At 34.3% G+C, this 11,702-nt stretch overlaps 1 protein-coding gene and 1 long non-coding RNA gene across 3 annotated transcripts in view; both read left to right on the forward strand.

Moving 5' to 3' along the window:
• The window catches only part of LOC127158965 (SLAM family member 5), a gene marked incomplete at its 3' end in the record, with an annotated part of 44,077 nt that extends 33,176 nt beyond the window's left edge, over positions 1 to 10,901 (forward strand). Inside the window, exons 2-5 of the mRNA XM_051101905.1 lie at positions 4,484 to 4,801; positions 5,013 to 5,309; positions 5,415 to 5,525; positions 10,834 to 10,901. Of these exons, the coding sequence (XP_050957862.1) occupies positions 4,484 to 4,801; positions 5,013 to 5,309; positions 5,415 to 5,525; positions 10,834 to 10,901 (794 nt within the window). The remainder of the gene's footprint in view (positions 1 to 4,483; positions 4,802 to 5,012; positions 5,310 to 5,414; positions 5,526 to 10,833) is intronic.
• Positions 7,466 to 10,122, forward strand: LOC127158962 (uncharacterized). Of its 2 annotated transcripts, XR_007826328.1 has the most exons (7): positions 7,466 to 7,561; positions 7,857 to 7,991; positions 8,159 to 8,213; positions 8,496 to 8,646; positions 9,131 to 9,259; positions 9,436 to 9,531; positions 9,638 to 10,122. It is a non-coding gene; the product is annotated as an uncharacterized LOC127158962 (long non-coding RNA). The 2 variants fall into 2 exon arrangements; XR_007826327.1 differs by lacking the exon at positions 9,131 to 9,259.
• Positions 10,902 to 11,702: the final 801 nt, after the last annotated feature.

The following is an 11,702-nucleotide window of genomic DNA, read 5'->3' on the forward strand; positions in this document are numbered from 1 at the left end:
ACCTCTACCAACACAACTCAGGCAAGCTTAAGTCAGTGCTGCCACCAGAGCAAAGCAACACCGCCAATATCAGACTTTTAGTGACGTTCAAGCAGAACAGAGGGCTGGCAATGACCCCTGCGACCCTCGGAATCACCTGCCTTCTCACAAGTGAGAGTTCAACCAGTTGTTCCAAACAACACCTAAAGCAACCATTTGACCCAGGCCAACTCACTTCAGGATGACTGGTGACACTACCACGACACCTACTGCAAAAACTCAAGGACCTGCACCTTGCTACTGCCTACACCACCACAGCACACATCTGGGGTAGCATCTGGACCAATCAGACATACAGTTATTTGTTACATTTAACAAATAATCTTTAAAACCAACAAGTCAGCTATATGCTGGAGTTCTGGAGACAACCCCCCAAAGCAACTAACACCCCAAAAGGGCTCAGTTGCCAGGGCGACCATCTGATAATATGGGTTTTATTACCCAGAGGAATGCACATTTGCCTGTGCTACATTTGCCCATTGGAAAGGCACAATGCCTAAATAGACTCTTTCCTATTCATTCACAGACAAACCTTTCTTTGACCTTCCTATCACACATAGCCCACGTCACTGTGTATAGTTTTACTATTATTGCATTGTAGTTTTGTGTTTTTCATTGTATTCTGTTGCATGCATTTGTTATGATAGATCTCTAGTGTAGTATAACTTGCCTATGGCATGTTTGGTCTTTTTGAATTTGTATTCAAATGGTATTCAATTGTATTTGACCATGGGGAGCCTGAGCCGGCACAGGGCATGCCTGGCAGGCCCGACAGGCCCCAACATATAGAGCTGTGGCTCTCGACCACAAAGAGCCAGACATTTTCACTCAACCCTGGAATTCACCTTCATGGAAATGCCCTCGAACAGACATTTCTCTCTTCAGCAATTTTTTAGTTTCTTCACTCGTTTCACATGAGTTCTTTTAGAACCTAAGAGGATGAAGAGGATGAGCTAGAACTCATCGGAACTTCTCTAAGTTGCGCTAGGCCTTGCGGCCTTGTCTTTCCATTTCCCAAAGATCACAGGACTTCAGCTGAGTCCCTTTCAGCTCTTTAAGCAATAGTATTTTAAGAAAGTTTTTTTCTGTGGCCAAGAAAATATAATTTCTTAGAGCTGATATAATAATTATTCTGAATGTTCATTGGACAAACAGATTTGTTGATGGAAATTCATTCTGCTACAGTTACTACTGGCAGCTGATATAAATAATTGTAATTAATCATAATTAATTGTAATGTAAGTAACTAAAAGTGTAACTAATTACTGTTGGCTGGGGGTAATAAGTAATAATATTACTTTTGAAATAAGTAACTAGTAAAGAGTAATATGTAACATTTTTTTGAGTAACAAGCTCAACACTGATCATTTGTTAATACAGGATGTGAACTAGGAGGGTCAAATGCTGCCAGGGGAGTATTCACACAATACACTTCTGGTGTTAGATCACACAATGAACCACTAAAGAAAATGTTTCACAAGTTTGTCTTGTTCTGTTTGTGCTGCTGGAGTCTGACTGGTAAGTTTATTATTATACTATTATCTTTCTCTCTCAATTTCAGAGTAATAAAGCTGTTAAATTCTTTTATTTTAATTTCCTGTTATGTACTAAAAGAATTCTGAATTTTGTACGAATATATTACGATTTTTAAGATCTACTATTTTTGAATTCAGGTCTCTGTTGGAATTAGAGTTAGGAAGTTAACATTGACATTTCCAGATCTGGAAATGGTTATGAAAATAATGGAAATCCCTGCACTGAATGTAACTTTAGGTTGGCTTGAGAAAACCGGACCAGAAAGTTTGAAAAAGTTTGAAAATGTTTTGAAAGTTTAAAATGTTAGCATGTTTTTAGCCTGATTAGTAAGATGCTAGCATGTTTCTAATATGATTAGCAAGTTGTTAGCATGTTTCTAACATGATTAGCAAATTACTAGCATGTTTCTACCATGATTTGCATGTTACTAGCATGTTGTTAGCATGATTAACACATTACTAGCATATTGTTAGCATGGTTCTAACATGATTAGCAAGTTACTAGCATGTTTCTAGCATTATTAGCAAGTTACTAGCATGTTGTTAATATGATTAGCAAGTTGCTAACATGTTTCTAGCATGATTAGCATGTTACCAGCCTGTTGCTAGCATGTTTCTAACATAGTTACCAAATTGCTAGCATGTTTTTAACATAATTAACATGTTGTTAGTATGATATTAGCATGAATAGCCAGTTACTAGCATGATTAGCAAGTTACTAGCATGTTGTTAGTCTGCTTCTAACATGATTAGCATGTTGTTAGCATGTTATTAGCATGATTAGCCAGTTACTAGCATGACTCTTGTTGCTAGGCTTGGCTAGTGATAGATACATAGATTGACAGATAGATAGATTGATAGATAGATGAGTTTGAATGAGTTTAAATGGATTAGAAATAAAGTACATAGAAGGGAAGCTTGACTGAGCCTCAAGGGATTCTGGGAGTTTTGAGAGTTGGAGTTTGAATAATCTTGGCTCATTTGAACATTCCGTCAATGTAAGTCTATGGGATTTTTCCCAGTTTTAAATGTCATTTTTAGGAAAATTGTAAGTCCAATCAGTTAGAAAAATTATAGCAACTCAAGTCAGACCAGTCTGAAGATCTGTGCTAAGTTTGGAGTTTGTATAGTTAAAGCTCTAGGAGGAGCGTTCAGAAATTTGGCTAAGAATAATAATAATAAAAAGCTTAAGTAGCAGATCAGTAGGTTGGCTTCCGCAAGCCAACCTAATAATAATAAATATAGCTGCAAGCAGCAGTTGCGGGGCCACGCACAAAAGAGGCAGAATGAGGAGCTAAGCACAAAATTTGGTGTCAATATGTCAAAGCTTTGCAGAGATACAGCCTCGGATGCAGTTTGGCATTTTTCCAGCAAATTCGTTGATGTGTTAAACAAAAAGCATTTCGTATAGCGACACGAAATCCATAACTTTTTGCCAGCAAGGTCTGAAGATGATCTGGGTCAAATTTGGTGAAAATCGGACCAACGGAGGAGGAGTTCGGAAAAGTATGTTTTGTACATTAATCAAAATGGCAGACAGGAAGTTTGGCCAATTTTGGCATAATGGGTATCAATATTCTCGGCTTGACCCACGGAATCTATTGAGATCACATTCATTACAATAGGCTAATGTAAGAAGAAGTTATTAGCATTTTTGTACATTTCTTTATACCTTTTCTAACTTCTTTATTTATAACTGCTTCCAAACTTTTTGAGTACTGTCAGGTTACGGTGCTGAAGACACATACCGAGTTTTGTAACGATATGTCAATGCGTTCGTAAAATATAGCATTTTTTGACAAAATTCAAAATGGCCGATGCCCAAAATGGTTGGCATGAGAAAGTTGGATATGGTTGGACTCGGCATGACGTGCGTGATTTTTGGCCAAACCTTTCAGAAGTTATAAGCAAAAATAGCCATTTTTCCATTTCGATCTTGTTACTTAACGTTCTATATGTAAATGGCATAAATACAATCATAAAGTCAAAACTTTATTGGCATAATTGTCAAGCATGAATAAAATTAGCCCTAACCAGTTATTAAAATAATAATAGCCTAATAATAATAATAGGCTAATAATAAATTATAAGTGACTTATAAGTGGCTATATTTTTATAATTATTGTGTATCGCTTTGCCTAACGTTCTGTAGGCCCTATATGCTAGTATGTGCTATATTTTGGAAATACTGTAAAGGACAATTATGCCAATAAAGTTTTGACAGAAGTTTTGATTGTATTTATGCCCGTGTGTGACGATAAATGATTTACAAATGAAACTACACGTCAATATATAGGCAGGTCTATTAATTAGACGAAATAAAATAGAATATATGTCAAATTCAACCTTTAAACTGCATTCCAGTAAAAAATCCCAGTCATATAGCATATTCAAATTTTTACTGTATCATTTACATTCAAAACTTTAAGTAAAGAGATAGAAATGAAGGTAAAAAAATAAGGAATACAAAGGAATGATACAAATATTACAGAAAAAAAGAGGATCAGTTAATGGACTTACAAGACTGTGGGATGCATGAAATGTTTGTAGGACTATTTGATGTACTTTATGTAATATTTATTAATGATCAACTTCTTTTGAATGCTGTCTACATCGCGCACAGACAACATTCGCATAGACAGCATCGCATAATATTATCATTTAATATTGTATTAATTTCTATAATAATTAATATAATAATTCCTTAATTCAAAATAAAATGGTAATAAACATATCTCTGATAATCCCGGTTACTACGGTCAACCGAAGGTGTCCCCTCCCGGTCACCGTAATTTATAAAGTCTGTTGATAACTAACTTTTTTTTGTTGTTGTTGTTTGTTTCTCCAGCTGCTCTCAACTTTGCATGTAAAAGTAAGAGGGTTTAATCTGTGTAAAATCTATTCATCAGGTGTGTTTGGTGAGTCATTGTCAGTGATGGAGGGAGATTTTGTCACTTTGAAAACTAATGTTATTAAAATACGTGAAGGAGATGACATACGGTGGAAATATGGAGCTGAAAAGTCTTTCATTGCTAAAATAAGGAAAAGTAAGAACATACTTTTCGGATATAATGATACCAATGTGAGATTCAAAGAGAGACTGAAGCTGGATGAACAAACTGGATCTCTGACCATCACAAACATCACAACTCTTCATGCTGGACTCTATACACTAGATATTACTGGAGCGAAAGAGTCAACAAAAACATTTAGTGTTTATGTTTATGGTGAGTAGAGATCATTTGTTGAAATGTTCACATATTCTATTTGCACAGCAAATATTTATTATATTTTGCGATGAGAGACACATTTAGTGACTGTCAACACATTAAACACTTATTCAACACAATATGTATTACACTGATTTAGTACAATTCACAACACCGGAAATAAATTGACAGTTGTGTTCATATTCCTCTTATTCTGTCATGTTTTCAGTTTGTCTGCCTGTTCCTGTCATCAGCAGTAACTCTTTAAACTGTTCATCATCATCATCATCATCATCATCTTGTTCATTGTTGTGTTCAGTGTTGAATGTGAGTGATGTGAGTCTCTCCTGGTACAAAGGAAACAGTTTATTGTCCAGCATCAGTGTGTCTGATCTCAGCATCAGTCTCTCTCTACCTCTGGAGGTGGAATATCAGGATAATAACACCTACAGCTGTGTGATCAACAATCCCATCAGCAACCAGACCACACATCTGGACATCAGCAAACTCTGTCACACATGTGCAGGTATGATGGTGTCAATATGTGTTTACTAAGCTGATCTTATGTTGTAGATCAGACTGATTCAATCACTTACATTACATCTCTTTCACTGTCCTTCATATCCTCCAGATGCGGTCTCTCTGATAGAGTTGATCTCTGGAGCTGCTGGATCTCTGTTTATTTTAGCTGTAATCATGATCTTCAGCATCTATAGGAAACACAGAAAAACTGATGCAGAAGGCAAGTATTATCTTCAAATATATTTTCAAATAGTAATAATTATCTAGAAATAGTTCTTAAAAATATGTTTTAAACATTTTATTCAACTGATAGCCCTATTTTTTATTTAATTTGAATTATTTAAATTATTATTATATACTTTAAGAAAGCATTTTAATAAGAACTTAATCTCTAGAACTGCTCTGAAAGTCACTTCATGAGCATTTACTGTTTCTTTTGCGGAAAACCATCGTCATATAATAAAGACCCTAAAGGTCTTCACAGCAACCCGTCAAAATAAAAGTTTGGTTTAATTTGACAGTGAGAAATATATTGATATTACTTGATGTAAAGATAGTACTACTACTACTAATAAAATATTAATAAAAACAATGTTTAAGGAATATTTACCAGAAAAAAAAAGAAAAAGAAAATACCAGAATTTATTTACCAGAAAATTGTAAATACACAACACAGTATTTCTAAAAAAAAAAAAAAAAAAAAAAAAAGCACATTAACAACATGCTAGTAACTTGCTAACCATGCTAACAACATTCTAGTAGCCTGCAAATTGTGCTAACAACATTGTAATCAGCCTATAAAAATACAAGCAACAAGCTAATCATGCTAAAACATGTTAAATCATGTAAGCAATATGTTAAATCATGCTACCTGCTTTCATACTTTTACAGCTGCTTCAAACATTCTGGCTAGGCTTTCTCAGGCCAACTTAAAGTTTGTTCTCAAACTTTACTCATCTAGTTGTATTTGTCCTTCAGTTTGTTAGGTTCTTATTATTAATAACAAAGATAAAATAACAAAAAATCACTATGTCATGAAATAAATTGTGGTTGTGAAATAAAATTACTATATCATGAAATAAGATTTGGCTTTATTATTTAAACTAACTTACCGAAAATGTCTCTACATACCTGTAGGCTCGGTAGTTGTTCACCATAATCCTGTGTAGTGGCACCTGCATGTGATTATTATTATTATTATTATTATTATTATTATTATTATTATTATTATTCATGTTTTAATAGATTAAATAACTGATCTGCATTTGGATCAGCTATTATTCAATTACTTTTCCTGTTCTATGTTTTCGTAGTATCGGTTCAGTAGTAGTATCATGATTTTAATCAGGTATTGTATCGAAGTCAAAAATTTAGTATGGTGACAACACTACTCCGAAGTTTATATGAATGATAACTTTTGTTGTGCTTGTTGAACTTAAATGCTGATTGAATTTAAAGAATGTAAAATACTTTGCTTTGTTAAATATCCCATTTGGGTTTGAGTTATCTACACTGTAAACCCAAACAGTATAACTAACTTATAATGTAAAGTACCTGGTACTCAAAATGTGCCAAAAAGTTTAGCTAACTATTATTTTTCAGTTTACACAACATCTATCAGAGTTTTAAGTTAACAGTAATTTTTAGTTTTAGTTTTTACAACTACACTAAAGTTATGAGTTTAGGGAACTTGAAAAATAGATTCAACCATAATCAAATATTTTAATGTCAAACATACGCCCTCTAGTGGCGTCTTTTTTTACGAAAAAGTGACGTCATCGCTGAACGTGCACTCAGGCGTGTTTCAAACAGATGCACAGAAGTTCGCGCTCTATTTGGATGTCTACAAACATATGCAAGTATTCAGCTGTTTCAAATAATGTTGCCGTCTATTTATAGTTGGTATCGGCTACACTCACACCATCCACGCTCGTTAGGTTTTCTAGTTAATGTGTACAGTTTTTCAGAATATTTAGAATAGAGCTACCAGTTAAAAGTGTACAAGCATATCTAAATTTCTCTAACGTTAGGATATTAAATGATGCAGCGCACATGAACATTTTTAAACATATTAAGTCGTGTATTCTTTCTATACGTGAAGTCAGCTGCAGGTTATCTGGTGAAAGTGCGTGTTCTATCTTTTTCTTTGTGTTATGGATAGTTTTCTTCGACGATTTGATGCATAAAAGTAGTCTGAACTTAACAGGCCTGTCCGGTCCATCTGTCCACGCTGTTCCCGCAGTTTCAGTTCCCAAGGTGAGACACGAACATTTTTGTAACATAATCCTTACACGAACATAGATTTTGTTTAATGAAATTTCCCCGTTGACGCTAAATGTTTACGTAAATCTGAAGTTAAAGGTTATTTCATTGGCATTATGTTTTTAGGATTGTCACTGCCTGTTAAAATTCAACATTTTTTAAGAAATACCAAATAAGGTTGTCTTTTGTTTTGAAAGAATATTACAAAAAAAAAAAAGATATTAAATGATGCAGTACATATGCAGTCTTACAGTTTGGACTTTCTGAAAATGTGTGTATTTTTGTATAGGTGGAGTCAGCTGCAGATCATTTGATGAAAATTAGTTTTCTTTGTGTTATCTTTTCTTCGACCTTTTGATGCATAAAACTAGTTTGAACTTCACAGGCCTATTGAGTCCACGTTGTTCCTATTGCAGTTCCTAAGGTGAGACACACATTCTTGCAAATATAATTCTATTACAAAATATAAAAATTTGTAAAAAAAAAAAATAAATAAATAAATAAAATACTGAATTAAATGTTTATTTATTGCATCTGAAGTTTAGGTTTAATTTCAACTTTTTTTTTTTTTTTTTTTTTTTTTTTTTTTAGGATCTCTGCTGAGCAAGTTGAAAGTTACAGTTACAAAAATTGGGACAACTTCCAGGTAAATTTGTCTTAGATTTTTGTTTGGTGAATTAGAGGGATGGCTTGGGACTGTAAGCTGTGTACAGCCTCATTTCAATCCAGAACACACTTGCTCACACACATTCAATTGCAGCATAGTCATTATTCAAAAGTTAGTCCATCACCAGTGAAAGAGATCCTTGGATGCTGGCCAGCTCTACGTTTGGAATCACAGATATAATAAACTCTAATTGTGTGTTTAAAAAATGTATTTAATATATTCAGTCGGTTTGTGACATGCTTTTCTTGTCTTCTGTTTCAGGTATGTGCTGAATTTCAGCGCATTACCAACCAGAATTTAACAAACACATTTTACGCAGAGCTAGACCGCCACAGTTTTCGCCTGATGACTTTATATCGACAGAGAGCAGCGAAGACTGGAAAAACTGCTGATGCACTTTTATGACTTAAAGGTATTATCATGGTATTATTGTTGTTTAATGCTTCAACAGACATTGTTTTGACTGTATATACTGAATATTATCACTTGATCCAAATATATAAGTCTAACTATGACTTGGATTTATCATGTACTAAGTGATGAGTAAACATTTTCTGAATTTTTTGTATTTAATTTAGAACAGTGGTTCTCAAACCTTTCCTGGAGGACCCCCTGCCCTGCACATTTTGTATATCTCCCTGATCAGACACACCCAATTTAGTTCTTGCAGTTTCTACAACAAGCTGATGAATGGAATCATGTGTGTAGATGAGGGAGACATACAAAATTTGCAGTGCAGGGGGTCCTCCAGGACAGGTTTGAGAACCGTTGATTTAAAATACATTAAAAAAACTTTTAAAGGGATCGTTCACAGAAAAATGAAAATTCTGTCATGAATTACTTGCTCGTTGTTCCAAATCTGTATAACTTACTATACTTTGTTTCGATGAACACAGAGGAAGACATTTGGAAGAATGCTGGTAGTCAATGGGGTCCAATAATTGTTTGGTTATAAACATTCTTCTCAATATCATCATGTGTTCATCAGAACAAAGACATTTATACAGATTTGGAACAACTTAAAGGTGAGTAAATGATGACACAATTTTTATTTTTGGATGAACTGTCCCTTTAAGAGTTTTATCTATGCCTTGATCAACTTTTTGGCATTCATTCTGTGTCAAGTTAGCATTGTTTGGTTTTGTGCTGGCTAAAACGTGTGTGTTCCACTTTTAACATTGTTTTCAATGTGAACTTTAAGGATCAACATGATGTACACACAAGGCGAACAACAGCGCTCTGTGCACTTCCTGTGTATCTGAGAGAAGACACCTCAAAATTCTTTAAAATATGCACGGTAAGTCACTTATTCTGCATATTTCTTAGGATTATATTTCAGCATTTTTTTTTCACACTGGTAAGATAGCATTTGGTAATTGTGTTTCAATACTTTTTACATCCAGATTGAAGATGATTCAGAAGAGCCAGATGTTGATTCATCAGTTGCCCTTTTGACAGTCATCCGAGAACTCCCAGACATTGCAGTTCGGTACAATACAGAGAAGATTTTGATCATCCTTGAGAATGGAGTTGTCATAACAAACCTTCAGAGACTCTGATGCTTTCCTTTTGATGTTTGGCTTAATCTATGCATTGGATCTCTCATATCCAAAAGAGATGGCCAACACGTTTGAGTTTATTTAGAAGGTTCTTTTGGGTCTTGATGATGGCAAACTTAAGCCAAGGGTGCTGGCTCTAAAGAATGACTTGCTGATTCATGCCAGGTATGCCTTTTTTTGTTGCACAGAACTGTGGTCACAGTTTTTGTTGGCATAATGGCTGTTAAGGTAATATTTTAATGTAATTTATTTGAGCTGGTGTGCCTTTTTATTGCACAGAACTGTTTTAATGTCTCATGTTTTATAATAAATTTTTGTACTTTGTTTAATGATTTCAGATTTGTAATTTGTACTGTTAAGTTGTAAAATGTAGATATTTGAGTACAGGAAACTTAAAAAAAACAAGGCAATCAGTTGCCACAAAATATTTAAGTAACATTACTACTACAATTTAAGTTATGTAAATTATATAATTTGATTTAATAACACTTAAAGCTCCTTAAACTAAGTTTAGATCAATTAAAAATTTTGATATATATTTGAGGGATATTTTAATTAAGTGAAATAATTAAAGTTGTCAGTACTCAAAACTTTGAGTTGCACTAAAGTAAAGATGAACAAAACACTAAATATATATTTTGATTTAAATTAATGTTTGTTTATAATTTACAGGTACTCAAAGTAAGTAGCTATATGCTTACTGATGATATTTAAGTTTGCAAACTTAAAAAAATAGCGGCAATCAGTTGCCTCAATTTTTTTAAGTTAGTAGAACTTATCCGGGTTTACAGTGTATAAATTAATGTGTGATATATGTGTCTCTCTAAATGTAATCATACACACTGTTTTAGGAATTATTTGTGTGAGGGAAACGTTATAGACCTAATATAATTACATTTGTTGGTGCCATTTTTAAAATCTTTAAGTGTTGCTTTGGTGGTAAATCTGAAAGCCCTAATAATAACACATAGGCTGTGAAGAACCAGATCTAATTAAGACTGAGGTTTGTGGTTTTAATGAATCTATTATTGTTAAAACAGTTGAGACTTGTGAAGTAGAGATCACTTTTGCCGAGACGACATTCTACAAAAGAAACACACCGAAATCGGTAAGACAATTGATTGTTAATTTTTGTTGAGTATGTGTATAGTTGGTAACACTTTACAATAAGGTGCCATTTGTTAACATTACTTAATGTATTAACATGAACATACAATCATACAAACATAATCTTTGTTAATGTAGGTAAAAAAAACAGTTGTTCATTGTTAGTTCACAATGCATTTGTTACGGAGTGGGAGATGAAGCGTGAAGCGGGCGGATCCAATTGCAAACTTTTATTAGTGGACATCGACAAAGACTTGGTCAAGGCAGGCAGGGTCAAACAGTGGCAAACAGGTGTATAGACAACAAGACAAAGAGTAATCCATAACACAGGCAAGGGTCGATCCAAGGCGAACGTTATCCGAAGGTCGAGGCAATAGAGTAGTCCAGACAGGTGAGGGTTTCAATAGGCAGGCAGCGAGACAAACAAGACGATAAAACAATGCAAAGGATCAAGACTAGGATGACTAGGAACAAGACAAGACTAAACTAGAAAACACGACTGACTAACGCTCCGTACGGTTGCTAACACTCAACAGTGATAAACGCAAACCAATACTCGGCAGTGACTGACAGGAAGACCGGGGTTTAAATAGTGTCTCTGATTGGACGCAGGTGATAGCCACAGTGGCTGATGGGAAACGTAGTCCAGGGTGTAGTGTAACAGTCAGTGTAATGCGAATGCCACAGCGACCTCTGGTGGCAAGTAGACTGACGTTCAGGAGTGGGTTTGTGACAGAATTAACTAATGTTAACGAACAACTTTTTATTTTAATAATGCATTACACTGTAAAAAAAAAAAAGT

This window comes from Labeo rohita, unplaced genomic scaffold, assembly GCF_022985175.1.
Source record: "Labeo rohita strain BAU-BD-2019 unplaced genomic scaffold, IGBB_LRoh.1.0 scaffold_181, whole genome shotgun sequence".
NCBI classification, from domain to species: domain Eukaryota; kingdom Metazoa; phylum Chordata; class Actinopteri; order Cypriniformes; family Cyprinidae; genus Labeo; species Labeo rohita.